The sequence below is a fragment of the Dunckerocampus dactyliophorus genome, chromosome 2 (genome assembly GCF_027744805.1).
Source record: "Dunckerocampus dactyliophorus isolate RoL2022-P2 chromosome 2, RoL_Ddac_1.1, whole genome shotgun sequence".
NCBI lineage: Eukaryota > Metazoa > Chordata > Actinopteri > Syngnathiformes > Syngnathidae > Dunckerocampus > Dunckerocampus dactyliophorus.
Window position 1 is genome coordinate 35,827,161 of NC_072820.1, and position 21,488 is coordinate 35,848,648.

Below are 21,488 nucleotides of genomic sequence, written 5' to 3' on the forward strand. Positions count from 1 at the left end.
GAGATTGAGTACATTGGTGGAGCTCCAGCAGGACATCCAGTAGCACGTAGGTGGGTTCCATGTGAGAGAGCAGCTGGCGAACCCCGTGTCTTCCACCGCTGACGAAGGATGGTCATCTTGTCCCATTAATTCAATTATTTTTGGGGTTATTTGCTTTAGACTTCTGACTGTCATGCACATACGGCCAAGTGTTGTCCAGCATAGCTGATGGGGGTTTTTTGTGAAGTGAAATTAAAGGCAAAATGCTGCATTTGTTGTTGGTTTCATAAATAAAGTTGAATCAAATGATCTTTTAATTCATTTATAAAATGTTAAACATACTACATTTTTTATTAAAAAAATAAAATCAAGGAAAATGATCATTTATCAAGATGCATGAATTAAATATACTGTAATACATGTATATAAAAATATGTAGTGGTAAAAAGGGGTAAAAAACAAAGAGATGCAATTTTCAGTTTAAAGAATACATTTGTTTCTGTTCTGCATAAACTGTGTTAAAAAGGGCTATATTTTGTATGACAATGCTACAGTCATCACAAGTACAGTATCTGGTGCCGGTTGGCCTTTGAAAAGGCACAAATAGGTCAGTGATGCACACTTGTACATATACTGTACATAGTCAAGACATCACCATATGGGGCCCTCACATTTATACGGCATGTACGTAAGTGTGTGGAGCAGCGGCGTTCGATACCCAGCGGTTCACTGAAGGGTCACTTACAACACTGCAGCTGCTTCTCTGTCTTACTGTCACTCAAATAAACATAAAACACACACACACACCTCCCTCCATCCCCTGCCTTCCTCACCCCCACCGGCCTGCCTGCACCCGAGTGGGCTGTAGTGGCTTTTTTTCATGCCTTTGTTGGAAATTATTGCGGCGGTTTTCAAGAGCGTCGTCGTGGCAACGCCAGGCTTGATGCATGTTGACAGAATCTGTTGCAGCCCAGTGAAAATGGGAGATAAGAGGTGGGTGGAGCTATAGGAGATGATAGGGACGGGAGGTAATGCAGAAGGGTGGGGGGTACATGTGCTTGAGTCCCCCGAATGATGAATGGATATGAAGAGGATCGGACCTGATAGACCCAAAGATCTGGAGTGAACAGCGAAGAGAAAGAGAGAGAGAGGCAGGAGAATGTGCTGCTATTTTAGTCTGGACGTCGTCATGGAAACTGCAGCCTCACTACAAATGGAGACGTCCAGAACATATGTATCGTCAGACAAATGGCCCATCGTGATGCTCGGACATGGCCGTGCACACCTCCCAGCCGCAGTCGTCTTTTGACTGTGTAGCGTTTAGATTCCATCTTTTAATTAATAACACATCCTCAAATGATCCTCACTTCCTTCCTTCCTTCCATCTCCTGCACTCTGAAGGACGGAGGTATTCCCACATTTCTCTGTTGCTATAGCAACACTGCAGCGGGAACGGAAAGGAGAGGACGCAGGGAGGGAGGCGGCAAGGGAGGTGGGGGGAAGAGGGTGCAGAAAGTGGCCTAAAGATGAACGGATGTGTGAACAATGCTAATTTTAAAGTGTTGGTCAACTCCGCTATACAGTCGCAGCCTCTATACAGTCATCTAAAACAACTAAAAACACACAAACTCAGGACATTTTGGAAGGAAGCTGTTTCTCCTTTGGGCCAGCGAATGAGCCTCATAAGGCAGAGTCTCTCCGACGTCATATAATTCCAAATTTGACCAATATTTTTACAAATTACACAAATTCTGTTGTCATTTTTGCATGACGTCAAGCGTGGCATCTGTGTTTCTTGACATATTTCAGTTTAATAGCCATAAAAAGGCTGTTTTTGACTTGTTCTTTGGCTTTCTGTGACTTTAATACGACATTTATTGCAAAAGCATATGGCATATGTGATGTGAAAGGTTCAGACAGTTTTATTGATTTTGCGTTTTACTAATAGCGCTGGTTAACTTCTTTTTACACTTGCAGAACTGCTGATAATGTTACACTGTTACATATGATGACAGATCATTTGCACTTCCTTTACGTCCTTGCTCTTTCTGCGGCTTTCTGTGACTTTAATATGACATTTACTGCAAAAGAAGGTCACATAGGTGATGCAAATCCCTTTCGCACTACAGTCGTTCCTCGTTTATGGCGGTTAATTGGCTCCAGACCCGACCACGATAAGCAAATTTCTAGAAAAGTAGGATTCAGTATTAATAAATGGAATATATTCGTAGTTATGGCTTACAACATCTGTTTACAATCGTCTAAATGCAGTTTTTTAAATTATTAGTATTATTATTAGTATTATTATTATTAGTTATTATTATTACTAGTCCTCAAGACATTAGATAACAGCCATATAGTCACCTTTACATTTGTATTAGCCAATATAATAGGTATAATCAGAGAAAACAAAACATATTAGACATAAACAAAATAGCACATGTTAGCAGTTCCTTGTTTTTTTTCTGGAAAGCATACTTCCAGCAGTTTTTAATGTTTTCGCTAGGGAACGCTAGTGACAAGTCTATGTAGAATACAGTACTACATTCAGTGCTACATTCACAGTTAGAATGCTTCTTCTACCTTGTACTTGTATTTTAGCTACTTCATTTAGCTATTTTATGCTTGAAAATGCTAAATTTAGGCCAGGAATAAGCACAATTTTGCTCAAATATTCATATTTATTTTACTAATAATAGGTCATACATACATTTCTTTATTTGTAGGGGGGAAAAAGAGTCCGTTATTGCAAGAATTTAGTAGCATTTTGGCCCCGAAAAGTAGGAAAAATCACATACATTATATGCCTCTAACTGCTTTGGAAAAAGCAAAATACAGCACTCTTGTGTTAGCAATCCTTCAGTTTTTGCATGAAGCTGATTCTTCTTCCTGTCATCATCCAATGTCAAAGCATCCACATGACAAGATGTATCTCTGTGGAAGCCACACTGAAGCCACAGAAAGGCCAAAGCTATTTCACATCAATGTCATCATCCCATTCAGTCAGGATGGAGCACATTTGTATTATCCCTTCTTTTATATATGCATATATATTTATATATATGCATATATATTTATATACAGTCATCCCTCCTCACGGCACGCTTCAAATTTTGCAGCTTCATTTATTAAAAATGTTCAAATATACATGAATAAATCACGCTGTGTCATGGTTGAATATGGCCTATTATTGGTCAAAAATCATGCATATTGATGCAAATGTATTTTTTAAATAATTTTCAATCATAAAAATGGCTACATGAACAAAAATACAAATACAGTAGACGCTCCTACAACGTAAATAATCCGTTCCGAGAACGTTTACGTTATAGGGTTTTTATGTTATACGAAGCGTAAAATACATGTAAATATCCTAATCCCTTCCAGATCTTCCCAAACTCACCCCTTTGGCCCTTCAAAATATTCAAAGTCCACCAAATATGGTGGGAAAATATAAAAAAACGTTAGCAAAACATTGTAGAGTAACATTCCAATATAAAATAAGGTAACAAATAAGATTACTGTAAATGAATAAAAACTGAAAAACAAAAACAGTCCTACCGTTCACGAGATGTCTTGATCAGGAGCACACAAGTGGAGGCAGGAAGGAGGAGGAGGTGGAGGACTAGCCTGAGTCGAAACGCGACTCAAAGAGTCTAAGAGTCAGCTGGTCTCACAGACAAACGCACACGCTCTACACGATAATGCTGTGTGCAAAATTTTTATTTGTAACTTAACTTAATTGTTTAAGTTAGTTTAAGGGCGACTACGAAGAAGAAGGGAGGTTGAAGGGAGAAGGCTGTCTCTCACACAAACTCACGTACGTGCTGTATAAGTCAGCCAATGACATGAGAGCGTAGGCGGTGCCCCGATAATCAGCCAATGAGATGAGAGCGTAGGCGGTGCCCCGATAATCAGCCAATGAGAGCGTAAAGTGTTAGAAGGTGTCACCAAGTGTACTCTGTTAGTCTGAACTTGACGCTTTACGTTATATGGAATTTCTTCCGTAATACGATGCAAAAACTTTACATAAATTCTTTACGTTAAGTGGAATTTACGTAAAAGGAGGTTTACGTTATGTGAGGTACTACTGTATAAGGCATTCAGAAGAAGCATTAAAAAGATGTTGTGAATGAGATGTAGTGTTCTACACTGGTCTCTGTTGGTGTTCGGTGAGACACACACAATCATCAGACTTGATCGCCGGAACAACGGGCTTTTACAACAGCTTTGAATTATCTAATACATCTCTAATAAAAATCCCTAATAAAACGCAGGCTACTGTTCCTGCGATAACCCATGCCAAGCTAAAACTCAAATCTGAACCTCTGACATCACATCTTGTCCACCCACCACTCCGCTCCCCTAGGAAACACATTTACAGCAATACACACGTGCATGAGTCTTTTTTATGTCTTAAAAGGCTTATTTTCTCTGATTATGCCTACTATATTGGGTAATACGAGCGTAAAGGTGACTATAGGGTGTTAGTTCATGTCTAGAGTACTCTACTAGTGTTAAAAAAATGTATTTCAAAGTTTGTAAACACACTTTCTATGTTCTAACTATGAAAACATTTGATTTATAAATAAGGAAATTGACTTGTCACATGGGGGTCTGGACCCAATTAACCGCAACGAGGGATTACTGTATATACAGTACATGCTATATATAAATCTATATATAACACAAGGCTCGTGTTACATCACGTAAAGATCCAACACAAGCATGGAGTACCTTCCTACTACAAAACTCAAGAGACACTGTACATATCTATCCTCCCCTCGCTAATACTAATATTCTGTCATTAGTGCCTTATGCTGTTTGCTACGTGGATCAGTCTGCTGCATGTCAACTGTCTCGCTTGTCCTCCCCTCGCGATCAATAACTCATCTCTCCACGTCAATATTTCTCTCGCCCCCATGGGACTAAAATGTCCTTCTTTAGGACAGAAGGAGAATTGGCAAGATGGCAGCGACGGGGTGGGGAACGGGGAAAGTTGGCTTTTGTCCCGTTAATATCTTGATATTGCAGCCTCAATTATTTAAAAACATGTATTACTGAATAAATACAATAAATAAAAAAATGCTGGAAAGTTAGAGTTCATTGTGTCACATTTGACCTAAACTACAATGTTTTTTGTGTCATGAAGCGATTGGGCACAGCCTTCATGTCTGCAGATACAGATTATAGCCTTTAGCTTAGCATAGCCTAGAGTGCGGAAGAGATCTCCTAGCTCCACACTAAGCTAACTGCACGTCGCAATGGGAGAGTGCTTTTAATCTTCTCATTTAATTAGCTAGAAAGCAAACAAATTAGCCAAAATGCCAAGCTCTTCTAAGCTCAGGGCACGTGGAGGGTAAGTAAATGTTCCGACATAATGCGGGGCATCGATAAAAGTAAAAAAAAAAAAAGCTGCACACAGTCTCCAGAGTAAAGACATGGTCTCCATCAGACGTTATGGTAAATCAATAATCAAGTAAGTATAATCTAATAACATCATCTCAGCCTGAGAGTGTTTGTGTGTGCGTGGGTGTGTGTGTGTGTGTGTGTGTATATGTATGCACGGGGGAACATTTTGCTACACACTGTACATTCCTGCAGTAATTACTCTGAGGTGTCTGCTTGAAACTAAATATTCATAGGACAGGAATATCCGTCACTTCATGGCATAGCCTACACAAGAAAAATGCATTACAGTATAGGTGTTGATGAAAAATAGATAGGATTTTTATGTCGTTCATGTGACATGAAGTCAAGTTGTCAACCTTTAAACACACATCAGCCGCTTCAGCAACATTTGTGTGCTTGCGGGAACAATCAGCTTCCCCCCATCCCCTCGCTAGGTTACATGCCTTGTTGGTCAGGCTGATTGTTTTATCCCCGGAGGTGCTGAGGAAGGCTGCAGGCTTGTGAAATCGAGTGACACACACTGGATAGATAGTGACGCATGTCCACTCCAGCAGCGTCCTCGCTAGTGGACGCTTGTGCAGCCAACATACAGATGAATAACCAGGGGAGGAAAAGCAATAGAATAATATTGTGGATCCATTTATCAGCTTTATGCTTTGTGATAAGACAACCATGAACCAAAGCTCAAAAGATAAGTTCCCCTGATGTTGTACGATTTGGAATTCAACCAATTTTGGGGGGGGGAAAAAATCACACATAAATTAGTTCACTCATGTCACTACATGGGACATCAGCTTAGCTCACCTAGTTTTTGTCCATGTTCTGGATTTTTGTTTGACCTTTGGATCAGATTTTCCCAAAGTTCCCCTGATGTTGTACAATTTGGAATTCAACCAATTTTTGGGGAGAAAAAAATCACACATAAATTAGTTCACTCATGTCACTACATGGGACATCAGCTTAGCTCACTTAGTTTTTGTCCATGTTCTGGATTTTTGTTTGACCTTTGGATCAGATTTTCCCTAAAATCACACATAAATTAGCTCACTCATGTCACTATGTGGGACATCAGCTTAGCTCACCTTGTTTTTGTCCATGTTCTGGATTTTTGTCTGACCTTTGGATCAGATTTTCCCAAAGTTCCCCTGATGTTGTACAATTTGGAATTCAACCAATTTTTGGGGGAAAAAATCACACATAAATTAGTTCACTCATGTCACTACATGGGACCTCAGCTTAGCTCACCTAGTTTTTGTCCATGTTCTGGATTTTTGTTTGACCTTTGGATCAGATTTTCCCTCAAAATTTAGGTGAAATTCTAAGGTGTTCAATCACCAAACTGTTCCAAGTTTTTGAGGTCCAGTGAAGGTCCTTTCTTTTAGTGTGGAAATTTGCCAATGGATGAATTAACAAAATAAAATGGAGGTTAAAGGCATCGAAGATCAGAATTCAGAATTCAAGCATTTTGGGTGGAAAATATGCCACTAATGTCAAAACTACACTATAGAAATTGTGTTAACTTACAAAGCTACACAAGACCTCAGTGTATCAGCGTACCTCTCTTGCCTCTCTTTCATGTTCTGTTTGTCCTAAAATTTTAGGTCAAATTCTGGAGTGTTCAACCACCAAGACATTGAGAATTATCAAGGTCCTCTCGATTTCCTTTGTCATGAGTTGGACGTTCACCAGTGGATTCATTAATAGTAATATGCTAGGAGTTTCATAAAAATGTACTTATGTTATGATTTTACACAAGACCTCGGTGGATTGCTCTTCATTCATTTTTGTTCAACTTCTGGATTCTTGTTTGACATCTGGATCAGATTTTCCCTCAAATTTTAGGTCAAATTCTGGGGTGTTCAACCACCAAACCGTTGAGAATTATCGAAGTCCTCTCAATTTCCTTCCTCATTAGTAAGATATATATGGGAGGTTAAAGCGTACAATTCAGAAGTCAACCATTACTGGGAGAACGTATGCCTCTATAGCTTTGGATTAATGTACTTAACTTAGGATGTTACACAAGGCCTCTGCATGCCTCTCTTGCCTCATTTTTGCTGAGCTTCTGGATTCTCATTTGACCCATTGACCAGATCTTCCGACGCTTTGGACCCCCCTTCTCTAACAGGTTTGAAAACACCAGAACGTTATATAATGTTTTATATATCATAAAGTTATATATAACGTTACTACTCTACTATATACTACTCACAAAAAGCTAGGGATATGCATGACTGTTATGTTAGAGAACAGCAAGTTGTGCATTAAGTGCGTTAAGTTTTGAACATGTTGGACTTTTGCATCCTACACTACCGCTCAAAAGTTTTAGAACACCCCAACTTTTCCGGTTATTTATTGAAATTCAAGTCGTTCAAGTCCAATGAATAGCTTGAATTGTTACAAAGGTAATTGGTGAAGTGCAAGAGGTTTAAAAAAAGATAAGGTTACCAAAAGTGAAAAATAATGTGTAATTCACTTTTAGGGACCACAAAATGGGTCAACAATGTAAAACTGTTCTGCAGAAATGGAGGCTGATCAAGAGTGTTCTTTTGACCAGAAGTGTGTGTGTGTGTATATATATATATATATATATATATAATTAATTATTTTTTTGCTCTTCCTGCAGCCCACGCAGCCATATCCAATATGTCTGTCCTGCCTGTGAAGTTTGCAGGAACAACAGAGGCATTTTTCTTTTCATGTCTCCTCCGTGAGCTCAGATGCTGCCCACAGGCTGACACCTCGACCAGAAAGCCAACTGCAAAAACATGAAAAATAAATAAACAACAGGCGAGACGGAGGAAGCGACGCAGAAGCCTCAGAATGATGGCGACTTTTGGGATTCACAGTAAGAGTTGATGTTGTGTCAGGTTCCCCACAGACTGTGCAGTCTGTCTATGGGCCACGGGGGCCGGAAAAAGGAGCGGGGGGAGGGGGGGGATTCCCTCGAGAAGAACACATCTGGGGCGCAATTCAATTTGTAGGGGAAAGACAGTATTTGGGGAAAAAGAAAAGGAGATACTGGATATGAAACGTATGTGTCACCAGAGCCTTTCATTTAAACTGTGCATACTTGATATTACAATACTGTATGCTGATGAATTTAGAAAGAAATACTGAAATACTGTAAGAGGTGTTCCAGTGCCTGGCCTAACCTTGTGATAAAAGGTGCATACCTCAGGATAACACATTGCCCCCTGCTGTTTTGGAGTGTGAAATATAAAATAGCTGGGAAGCTAGCTCAAACAAAATATCTGTCTTCTGTGCCAAACATATACAGTAACATGATATATTACAAAAATCTTAATACTTGAATTAGCTCTATTCATCAACAAAAATGTAAGAAAAAAATCTAACATATATAACATATAACATATATATTACATAACATATAAATGCTAATTTAAAATGATGCTATAACATAATTTCGCATATTACTTTGGACTTTTTACTAGGGAGGTGCCGATCCACTTTTTTTAAAATAATCTTGCCGATCCTATCCTTGATACTGGAAATGTTGACGTGTAATTCACATTTCATTTAGTGGTGCTGCTCTTTATTATTTGTTGTATAATCTAACATCCAGTGCTATGTTAGGTACATCCGAGGTACATCCAACATTGCAATTCAAATAAAGCCTATTTTGTTTTGCTGCAACTAAAAACAAATATACTGTTCTGCCACAATGTAAGAATGAATAAGTGGGAAAAGGACATTTAATAACAATACATAGTGTAAGTACATTGCCCACAGGATCAACTGGAAATTTAAGAACTACTGTAAAGCCAAGGGGGGCACAATTTATGTTAAACTAGCCTTTCCCAAACTTTGGAGTCAAAATGTGTTGAATACCGTAAGCTATTTTACTGTTTATTGTAAATTATGTCTATATTATTAATTTAATGCATGTGGCAGATTATGATTTTTTTTTATTAAATGTGGATGTTGACCTATGCAAGTTTGGGAATTTTCTCAAGTTGAACACAAAAACCAAAACATAAACAAGACAGTTATTTCTTATTTCATGAAACAGAGTAGCTTACCTTGCAGAGACCAGAAAGGTCAGTCCACTTCCTGTCTGCTTGTTATTCCAGCTACAACAGTCCATATCATTAAGGGTGTTTCTGAATAATCCGTAAGTCTCTGTAAGGGTAGGCAACGGATGGTACACATAGAGCACAACACCACCTAAAGCCAGCACATACAGTCAGTTACAACATTCTGAAAAACTCATTATAAAAACATCATTACTTTTTCTTTTTTTAGCTTGACGCTTGAATGCTACCCTGCAAATTAGTATTATCAAGTTGCATTTCACACAGTCGATGCCCCCCCATATGGTTGAGCGCAAAAACACACTTCTCTCCACAATAACATTCAGGGAGGAACCCTGGCATCCATGGCGACCGTGCACATGAGGCGTTATCTCGTATGCTCTTTGAAATCTGACGACAGGGCCGCCAAATGGATCACATCAAGGGAGCGGCCATATGTTGTGACTTTAGCCTTCATTTATATTCCTCGTGTGTCCACCCTGCCCGTCAGGTTGAGACACATTCACTTTCAATTCGATATACATCAGCTTTATATATATACAGTATATATATATACATATATATATATATATATATAAAATAATAATATAATATAATGGGATGACCAGTCTGAAAGTTGCATTTGCGACAACCTGAGTCACTTGATTGATTGCTTTACTTGTGAGATTGAACAGCACGAATAAGCTTTAAACAGAAGGAGGTGGCGTTTGTTGACATAGGAGACGGTGCTTTAATAGACAACACAGTCTTGGTGGGGTTTTTTGTCTGATAGCTACCTCCCTCATATCTTTATCCGGATATTCTGAGTATTCATGACTATTTGACTGATTATGTCTCAGTGAAACATGAAAACAACAACAAAACAACATACATAGCTGCATTACAGTCAGAAACCTGATATAAGTTTGTTTATCGCACTCTGGAACTGCAAATTGCACGTGAATGCTGAGAGATGCTGTCGCCGCAGCAAGCAAAATACATCTGGTAAACACATCACAGCATACCATAGCAAGAGCATCATGAACTGGTTGGACTCTTAGTTGCAGTATCTAACAAAAGTGAGTACACACCTTGCATTTACGCAAACATTTTATATTGACAACGAACCACAGCTCCCCAGTGCCGGCAGCATTCATGCAGCCCCAGACCTTGATGTTATCAACAACATGCTTGACTGTGGACAATTATCTTAGGGGTGCATAATAATTACTGGACCGATAATTATTGGGCCAATATGAGGAATTACAAGGTCATACCGATAAATCCGATAACATTAAATAGCTCAGATAGACGATAACTTAAAAGAAACTCTCCAATGAGGAGAGATTGCGCATACTGTGGTGTGTGTTCCTGGGCTAAGGTGAGCAAATCAAGCAATCCTTTTCTGTGACATGCTACTAACCTCCCCCCGATCTCACTTGTAACGCCTGATCATGGCGTTGATCGTGACTTCCTTGTTCCTTATCACCGCCTGAAATTCCAGCATTGCTACGACGGTGTTTTGAAAGCCTACAAAGACGCCATCGCTGCTAAACAAGTGGCCAGAAAGCTAGCCACACTGGATGACCAGCCCTTTACCATTGTTGAAGATACGAGCTTGGTCAACTAGTAAACCACTTAGAGCCACGGTTTGTACTTCCGAGACACCGCTGTTTGTATCTTATATGCACGCTGGCCTGCAAAATACAACATGGTTGCCACACTCCTGCATACACTGATAGATGGAAATAAGGACATAAGCTTCACTACTGATTTATGGACGTTAAATGGATGGATGTTAGACCTGTTAGCTGTGGCTGGAAAAGGACTTCAAACTATACACTTTTTTTTTTGTTTTATATTTTGTTTAATTGTAGTGATGACATATTTGGTTAGGAGTAGGGATGCTCCGATCGATCGGCCACCGAACAATATTGACAGATTTTCGTAAAAAACATGTGATCGGCATATGCCGATAAATGCCGTTCAAAGCCGATCACAAAAAACAATCGGCTGGCAAACACTACATGTGTGCCAGCCACGTGAACGGACACACTTTGTCCCGTATTGCCGCGAGAATCAAAACTAGCCTGTAAAACCTCATGGATTCAGTTTGACAGCTTGACAGAGGCTATGACAATCGATGCCAGTGTTGATCTCTCCCATATCAAACGGCTTGCCGTTCGACTTATCTTGCATCTTTTAGTACAGTGGCATGTTGTTTTTAAAACAAACAAGCAATGTGGTTACTTCGGAGCTCGTTTTTGTCCCACAAGAAAGCTACAAGTGGATATCACGTTCATGGGGTATGTAACTAACTTTTTTCAAGTGTCGCTGTTCAATTTTGCTCTCTTGTTGTCATTATACTAATTATGTCTTGTCCTCAAAACACTATTTGCGTGTGGTTGTTTAAAGATCATAAACAGTCTTATGTTAGCTCACCGGCTGATTTAGTAGCTCACCAAAGGGCCAAAGAATATTTGCTTCAACTCTCAGTAGTTTTTTGTTATAATGTTCAATTCAGACTTTATACCTTTATATAATGACAAATGACCACAAAATAGCATAAAGACGATGGCCACACTGTTTGACTGGAGATGTGCTTGGTAAATAGCGTACAATTGAAATATGGCCAGTCAGAAATAAAACACAAATAGTTGACATCTTGAATAGTGATGAACGTTGGAGACCCCTGCAACCTGAACGCTCAAATTATTCTCTTTAATGTTAAGCAGGACAGATTTCTATTTAATATACTGTAGATATTTCTTTGGATTATTTTCTTCTGTAAATTTTGTTGTTATCTTGACCTCCATCCATTTTCTATGCCGCTTATCCTCACTAGGGTCGCGGGTATGCTGGAGCCTATACCAGCTGACTTTGGGCGAGAGGCGGGGTACACCCTGGACTCGCCCTGGACATATAGACAAACAACCATTCACTCGCACATTGCTATGGACAATTTAGAGTCGCCAGTTAACCTAACGTGGGAGGAAACCAGGGTACTCAGAGAAAACCCACGCACGCACGGGGAAAACATGCAAACTCCACACAGAGATGCCCAACGGAGATACAAACCCAGATCTTCTCGATATCCTGACCGTGTGGCCCGTTATCTTGAACTAAAAAATAAATTGCCAATTCCGCATAAATAAATAAAAAAATCTACAGTTAAGCCATGTGATCGGATCGGTAACTGTATCAATCTCACTAATGGATGATCGGTGTCGGAATCGGCAACGTAAAAACCTGATCGGAGCATCCCTATTTAGGACAAATCTACAGGTACGGTTTGTCTAATCCACCTTTGAGTTTCTTACTTCGAGGTGTGCACCAATTACAGTTCAAGTTTAGTTTTTTTTTTAATTATAGCTATAAATAAGTTATCAGTTATCATATTGTATCAGTCTTGAGAAGCAGAAAGTTACTGATATCGATTTAAAAATATATATATCGTGCAATCCAAATCTTAATAATCATTTGTGTTGACAGCTATTAAGGCAATTATAGCTCTCTGTTGAGTCATTTTCAGTGGGTAGTAAATCTATACTGCTATACAAGCTGTACACTGACTACTCAAAATGATATCCAACTTTCATTTCTCTATCGCTGTCCCTTAAGATATACTGTAATATAAATGGTTGGGGAAATGTGAGGGGTGTACTCACTTTTGTGAGTATTTGTGAAAAATCCGTAGAAGTCCAATATTCTGTAACCGATAAAAGACAGATGGATTTACACAACATTATTGAAGTGACAATTACAATTTTTTGCAGCACAATTTGAATATGGTTAATGACAGTGTAAAGACAAAAAAGTTGTTGGATCGGACACATGGAATGCGACTGCACTGCAATCAGACAGATTGGATCTACGCTGTCAATGCAGGCTTGTAGCTGTAATTTTGATTTACCACGAGCGTTTCTTTTTTTTTTATTCACAATGGGTTGGGCTGTTTGGGTAGATACATGCACAATACATCATCAATCGGCATATTTTGATGTTTTCGATGACATACACATACACCTGTCTACCCAAAACAACACACGGCTACAGGTCACTTTCAAATATATGTAAACAGTACATTGAATTGGCCACTTAGACCTGCGGTGTAAATCCAGCCAGCTGTCTATCATTGATCAAGTTTGAATAAATTAATACATTGTGATTAATGATAAGGAAAAAATAGCATTCATGTCAATGGTTATCTCAGCATTCACACACATCCAGCCTGTGCTCAATTGCAACAAACATTTTACGTTCTTTCTGCCAACGAACTAAGGACCCTTTCTTGAAAATACTCACTTTGTGTTGGACATATATATATATATATATACACTGTATGTAGGAGAGTGACTAATAGGCTGTCTCAACATGTTAATAGAGCAGATGACACCTTTCATTAGCGCAGTGAACCACAAGCCTTTAAGACAGGTTTCCTCTACAGTTTTCCTAACGCGGTTGCCATATTGAGCCGCTACAATCCAATATATGATTCATTTATTTCACACTTAATGATACATGGCTAGACAACTGTACACATTATATCAAACTAACAAAAATAAAGAAATACATAGTTGAAACGCGAGAAGCGCAAATGGCAATCGAACATATGAAAGTTACACTGTAAAAATGCAGTTCTTACAATTGTCATACAACCAGACATTGTTATTGTTCATATACTGTACATTTCCATTCATTATAAATCGGATGTTCAATCCCTTGTCAAATGCGGCTGCAGAGAGATGTCGGCTCGTCATAATGACAGCGTTTATGGCATGATTATAGTCACCATGAGCGAGGAGGTCATATCAAATTCCTGGCTACGGATCTGCTTCAAATAACACAAATAAGTCAACACTTTATTTTCCCCATACAGGTCTTTGCATTGGATTAACCTCTCCCTGTTTGTGAAACATTAGTTCAAACATTATGGCATTGTCAGAATTGATACGATTCAAATACCAAATAGCTGGCTGTTACAAAATACATAATACACCCTCGGAAACACAAAAATTTGTAATGATTACTACTTAAGCAACAGACAGAAGTTTGTCAAACAGAGATCTGCATTTACTGTACTACAACCTAAATAGACTTTATGTCACAAAGCCAATTCAAAGATCCACAATGAGTGTTGCAATTGAGCCCTTATGTTCTCTGAGAAGTAGCCAAACTGAAAACATGTATCATAACCAACCTCCCCCCCATTGCCGCCCGTCCTTTTTCAAATAGAAACAAACTCTACCGGCATATACATCCACCCCAAAATATCTCTGCGTCGGAGTCTGCAATGATACATATTTAAATGAAAATAGATTTATATAATTTGTGGATTTTTCACAGTAGTTTGTACTGCACTGTACCTTTTTGTCCATCTATTTATGCCTACATTATTGTCACCAAGAGGGAGTCTATTGAGTCACTTCAGAGCGAGTGCGCCTTCTTTTTGTCAAGAAAAATGTCTCTGGGATTTCGTTCCGTAATCTCCGCCATCTTCTGCATGTTAAGTACTAGTGTGCATGTCTTCCATCACTGCCGGCCAACGATTTAAGGACCGATTACTCCCCAAGACTTGTTGTTTTTTCCCAATGACAACACGGCTTGGAGAGAATGCAAAAAACATTTGCTTTGGCACAGATTTACATTGTCGCAATGTCCATTCCTTGATCTCCTTGGCCATGAGTGTTACTACAAACACAAGTGGCCCACTAATCCTTGGCTCAGTACGCCACCACGGACGAGTCTTTGTGTTTGTGTGTTGCCGTGTCCCTTCTATCCTGTCTCCTGGTGTCAAAGTCAATGCACTCTAGTGTCTAATCATTCCCAGCATAAACCCAACATGAATCCCCTCTCTGTCCTCTAGCGCCATTCTCTCACTTTTAGATCTGAGTCTCCTGGACATTTTCCTTCGAACTCCCCTTAAAGAGGAGAGGCTCCATTTGGGGGTTCTGGTTCTGTCCCATGAAACCTTTAATCGATCCATGTAGGCCCATGGTGGGCATCGGGAGAGACATGGGCAGAGGTGGGGACATAGAGCTTGGGTTGGTGTTGGTGCCATTTCCTGAAGATGTGAGCAGATTGGATGTGGAGATGGGGACAGGGGTACATGAGATGGGGATTTCCTGGCCTTGGTGATTCTTGTTACTGAGCATCCCTCCTGGTCCCATTCCTTCGCTACCAATACTAAGCCCCATCACATTGTTGTTGTAATGATGGGTCTTGTAGTAATGGTTCAGGGCATCCGAACGTCCAATGTTGGGAAGGTTAACTATTTCAGGATGATGTATCCTTAGGGTTCCTTCTCCTCCACTGCCTGTATTCATTGTAGACCCGCCCGAGATGCCACTTCCCGCTCCGGCTCCAATCTCATCCTCCACATTGACGATCTCGATGGCTCTGGCCGGGCCATGGTGCTTATGCAGCTGGTGCTGCTTACGGAGCTTATAGAAGACCACCAACATTACAGCTGCCATAAAAGTAATGGCCACGAAGCAGCCAATGATGATCTTGGTGGTTTTCATTACATCGTCCAGGCCCGGAATGTTAGTTACATCAATGATGGACACAGTCACTGCATTCTCAGTGGCTCTATTCGCTCGTGGTGACAGTGAAGAGAGAGAAGAGAGAGAAGGGGATATAGTGACGCCGTCTAACCCCCTTTCAACAGTTGGATTAGGGAAATCTATGAAGGTCTCATTAATGTACTGCATTGCTGAGTTCTTATCATCCCCTCCTCCCACTGTCTCGACTGTCTCCACGGTGACGGTGGTGAAATAGCTGTAGCTGTTGCTTGGGTCTGAAGCAGACACGTTGAGCACGGCAGTGGCGGTGGTGTTGCCAGCGGAGTTGGTCACCATGCAAGTGTACTGCCCGGTGTCCTGCACGGTCACGTTGGTGAAGTTGAGCGTTCCATCATGGAGCACAGAGATCCTCACGCGGTAAGATCCGTGGGTCATCAGAGTGCCGTTCGGAGTGAACCAGTTCACGGAGGTCATGGAGGTTCCCGTGCGGCATTTCAGCTCCGCCGCCATGCCCTCTGTGACGTTGAGGTCAGTGGGCGGCTCCACGATGACCGGCGCATAGCAAGTGAAATGGCTCTGGTCCAGTTCGCCGATGTACTTGCCCTTCAGACCCGGGGGTGCATGGCATCGGGCGCAACATGTGGTGTTGCTCGGAACCGTTTCTTTAAGCCACCAGCTGAGCCACAGAACATCACAGTTGCACACCCAAGGGTTGTGGTTAAGATGCACCCTCTCCAACTGGTGCAAAGGCGTGAAGAGGTCATGGGGCAGTGAATGAAGCGAATTGTGGGAAAGGTTAAGCTCCTCCAAGTATTTTAGGTCATCAAAAGCATTGCGTTCAATAACCGACACTCTGGAGTGCATGAGCCACAGCTTGCGAAGTGACACAAGGCCCTGGAAGGATCCGGGCCGGACTATCCCCAACTGGTTCCCGGACAACTCCAACTCCTCTAGTCGTACGAGTGGGGTGAGGTTAGGGATGTCTTTCAAGCCGCACATGCCCAGATTCAAGAAGCGCAAGTTGACCAGACCTTCAAAGGCCGCCTCTGAGATGAAATCCAGTTTCCTAAGTTCCCCAAGATCGAGACGACGTAAAGAGGGAACGCGGTGAAAGGCGAACGCTGGCAGTGTCTCGATGGGGTTGTTTCGTAGCCATAACTCCCTTAGCTTGCTGAGGTACTCAAAGGCCTGTGACGGTACCACGGTGAGACGGTTGTCGAAAAGCTCCAGCGTGTTGAGGTTTGGCAGTCCATTGAATGCTCCCACCTCGATCTGCCGGATGTGGTTCTTGGAGAGCTGGAGGATTTCCAAATGCCTCAGGTGTTTAAAGGTGTCAGACTTTATCACCTGGAAACAAAAACATGGTGGCACGTTTGTAGCACCTGCTGTCAAAACATGTGCATTCAACACAAATGTGATGTTGCGCTCACCTGAATTGTGTTCTCTTGTAGATTGAGGTATCTTGTGTTTTCTGAAATACTGTCCGGGACTTGATCCAGACTCTTCCTTGTACAGATGACACGGCTCGCCTGATTGGAGCAGCTACAGGGGATGGGGCAGGGGGGTGCTGCCTCTGTCAGCTCAGGTCCATGGTTGTGGAACCACAACAAAAGGTGGACCAACCAGAGGAGGGGGGAAGGGGTACAGGGGCTGGTCACCATGACAACACGCATGGCAACTGAGTCATGACCCACCCCTACTGCTGTATGATGCTGATAAATCACCTCCAAATCGGAGAATTTAAGTGCGTGCGTTCATATTCATATTTGATGCTCTTTTGCTGTTTTTCTCGATCAAGTAGACTGCTTAATAATTTAGAAGGAAGGGTGTAATGTTATATTAAAAGACCCTATCATTAATATATTCTTATTTTGCTTGGCTCATGCTTCTTTGACTACCAAGTGCCTTCTTCTTCCTTACATGTCATTTTAAGAAAGCATGTCTTTTTTTTTCCCATGACAATTAGTCGTGTAAAAATTATGTTTGGGAGGGGATTTTGTCCCTGGAAGCCTCCTCTTCTCTGCAGAGGTTGTTTGTTTCTTCTTACTGTGGAGGGAGGGGAAGGGAAGAAGAAAGAAAAGGAGAAAGAAAGGAGGTCAAGTAATGCACAGTGCAGTAGCTTTGAGATATTAGCCTAACACATTCATGCAAGGATGCCCAGGACGGAATTTAATTATGAAAATATTACAACGTCCTGTTGCGGGAGACAAGCAAGGTCAGGCTTTGAGTTGTAAAGAAGTGGCTCCCAAATTGTGGCCTGTAGTACAAGTGGGTGAGTCAGCTGCCATTTTCTTGATGTTGAACTTAAGGTTGAGGTCATCATCTGAAAATGGCCACAAAATTCTTAAAAAAACAGGCATTTGCTAGGAAGCAGTAGTAGAAGTACTACATACATACTGACATAAGGTCAATGTATAGATTCACGCAATCATTATAAAGCAACAACATGAGTTAACAAATGATATCGTAATGCAGTACTTTAGCAATTAAGCTATCCAGGGATTATTACTGGCTGCATGTGCTGTGTGTAAAAAGCAACAAGCAATTAAGCAAACATGAAACCAGCCATTGTGAACAAGAAGCAGGGCGATGTGCGTTTATAGCCAAATGTGTCCTTGGTTGAGAGGGTGTCGCACACTTTTGCCTGCAAGCATCAGCATACTCACTAAATTTAGAAAGGCTATGATAGACAAAAACTGCTCCATTGTTTTCTTACGTCATAAAGATTTCTATCTTCTTATGCTGAATATACGATAGGGATATTTTGCTGTTTAACAAACAACCGTGCTTTTCCCCAAAATGCTCCAATGGCGGTGTTTAGCATCTCCTCTCCTATGCAGCAACGATGCATGGGCTCCTAGAAACACGGTTGCTGTGGCAACCTGCTCACTCACCATCTTGTGTTTTTTACTGTCCAGTGCCCCATTCCACATTATTGTGTTTAGCAGCGGCTTGATGGGCATTTGTTGCTCTCAAGCACCACCAGGTGCTGGCACTATTTGTAATATCAATATATCTTTAATAACACGATATAATGTCTGGCTGGAGGTGGGAAAATTGCAGAGAAACTGGAAGAAGAACCCGGGAATGAAAGATAGAGGGGAGGAGAGGGGGTGGGGGGTATGAATCATTATGTCTACAAGGTTAGCATTCATCTTTATGAAAAACCATAGCTCTGAGAACTCTTAAAGAAGCTATTAAGGAAACTCATGAGGGAGTGTGTGTGTGCTAAAAATAGTCTTTTTTTTCAGATGCTCTGCACATCCCACAGTCTTTCTCACACCCTCATTCAGGCACACATATTATCCATAACCATCCCTGATGTCAACAACAACATATAAGTGATATACAAATATGGAGCTACACAATTAGCTGCATTCAAATACACTTGTGTGTTTCTTTTGCTGGCAACTGTTCTTAAATATGACAGCGATATGACTGAAAATGGAAGCTTAAGAGTGAGCTAATAAGAAGCAACACAGCTTTGTTCATATTCCCTATTGATTAATGCAATTAAACATCTTAATGCCTCCTTCCGCTGCAGCCAAAATGGCCGAAATGTACTGTAAGTTTGAAACGTTATTTCCTAAATGCACTACCACGCATAGGGTTTATGTAGACTATGTGGAAAGCTCGTGGTTTCTTTGCACAGCCTCAAGAGAGCAAAAACACAATCTATACACATGTTAAAGACCACACAAGGTAACAAACACTACACTGTGCTGCAAGAGAGAGACCTTGACTCTGAAAGCCTTGACATGCCATCTTCAATCTCTCCACCATATGAGGTGAGTTAAATCTCATGAGATGCTCTCCGGGTAATAGAATATTATACACTGACTAATTCTGAAGGGTGATGGGGAATCATGACATTGCTGACACAGATTGCCTGTGTTTTTATGCATTTTATGTCCATCGGAGCTCAAAGTCTCAAAGGTGTGCTTCACTCTTTTTTTTTTTAATCTTTGTTGCTCTTTGGTGTCGAGAGCAGATTGCAACAATGTCGGTATTGATTATTCGATCAGGCCTGAGAGAGCGCTCAGTCGTGAAAAGACAAATTAGCTGCAAGCTGCTGACCAATTGCTACAAACCAATCACGCCATGATTGTATCAAGCTTTTCCACAACACAGTCGTTAAGGTTTATGAAGAGACAAAAATGGTTTGGAGGGGGGGTTAAACAAAAAGAGGGTTAGGAGTGTGTCTATGGTGGGGGTGTTAAGTCCACACAAGGCCCAATGAGATGATGGTGTGCATGAACACAAAGCCACACAGGTGCAACAGGGCCAACATCATCTACTGTAACTATGACAACACTAGATTGATTTAGGACGTGGGAATCAGGGTAGGCAATTCAGGGAGGGTGTGGAAAAGAATGGTGCTTCATGCCAAATATTTTCATCAAATCTAAAAGTAGATTTTGTATCACATCAGCTCACATCAAAAATGCATTGAGTTGACCAACATATAGTCTCTGTCGGCATGATATGTGCCACAATTGAACAGAATGGCCTTATTCATCTATGCAGCTGCGCTCACTTTTCGGCGCACCTTCCCTGTGGAACGCAATTGAAATTCTGAATAGGCCTAATTCTGCACATGCTGCATTACTAAATGGCTTGCACCCATTCCTGCTTAATGACAACTGCATCCAAAGAAAAAAAACAACCCATTTCTTTTAAGGCAGTGTGCTTACATAATGCATCTGCTTCTAATTTAACCTGACTGTTTTCTTTTATGCGAATTAATTATTCATCGAGACTAAATTGTCATCTATCTTTGCAGCATGTGCACAATTTTCCCACCTGATAATCGTCATAGGGTGCACATTTTTTGGAAATCAAATGCAATCACTGCGCCGGCCATTTCATCCTTATACACTTGCACAAACAGCATGCACTTACCTCAATGTTGCGGCGTACAAGCTCGATGTTTTCCCTCAACAGCCCCATCAGCAGTCGCTTGTCTCTCTTTTCACACACACACACACACACACAAACAAATGGATTGGCTTGTTTCCCGAGATGAGAGCTGCCCTCTTCTTGTTCTTCTTGTCGGTTATTCCGCAGCGCCAACGCAACGCGGGGGTCTACACGGTGGTGATGATGATGGCAGTTTACAGATGAACACAATCCACATAGACACGCACACTCTCCATCAAGAATTGAAGGAGAGAGAGCGATAGGGTAAAAAAATCAGTTTAAAGGCCACAGGCAGACAATGATGTTAGTATGATCACATTGGATTGAAGGGGACGAGGATGCATGCGCGCGTCTGGTCATCCTTGGAGAAGGCGCGCATGCAGGCTGCGCACAAGAGCTTTTTTTTTCGTCTTTACGCACATTCCGCATGTCGCCCCTCTCTGAATCCCACTAAGAGGAGCTGCTAAGATGTAGCTCTCATGGCTACACCTGCAGTCATGTAGCCATTGAAGCACTTGATCCGGATGATTTGTCCTGTTAAAAAGAGCATGTTGTCACATATTCCAGTCACATGACTCAGCAGCATCAACACAGAGGGATGCATACTTGCTCTCAATGC

At 41.1% G+C, this 21,488-nt stretch overlaps 1 protein-coding gene across 1 annotated transcript; it reads right to left on the reverse strand.

Moving 5' to 3' along the window:
• Positions 1-7,990: 7,990 nt before the first annotated feature.
• lrrc4bb (leucine rich repeat containing 4Bb) lies at positions 7,991-21,234 on the reverse strand. Its single transcript, XM_054768779.1, has 3 exons — positions 20,852-21,234; positions 17,380-17,995; positions 7,991-17,296 (listed from the first exon to the last, which is right to left on the reverse strand). Exons 2-3 carry the CDS (start codon positions 17,620-17,622, stop codon positions 15,308-15,310), a joined length of 2,232 nt encoding a protein of 743 aa, XP_054624754.1. The 5' UTR covers positions 17,623-17,995; positions 20,852-21,234; the 3' UTR covers positions 7,991-15,307.
• Positions 21,235-21,488: the final 254 nt, after the last annotated feature.

Bases quoted from the DNA above. Each gene is read 5' to 3' on its own strand.
- lrrc4bb (XM_054768779.1), bottom strand. From the start codon at position 17,622: ATGCGTGTTGTCATGGTGACCAGCCCCTGTACCCCTTCCCCCCTCCTC. The intron at 17,297-17,379 runs GTGAGCGCAACA...TTTTGTTTCCAG, and splicing joins TACAAGAGAACACAATTCAG to GTGATAAAGTCTGACACCTT.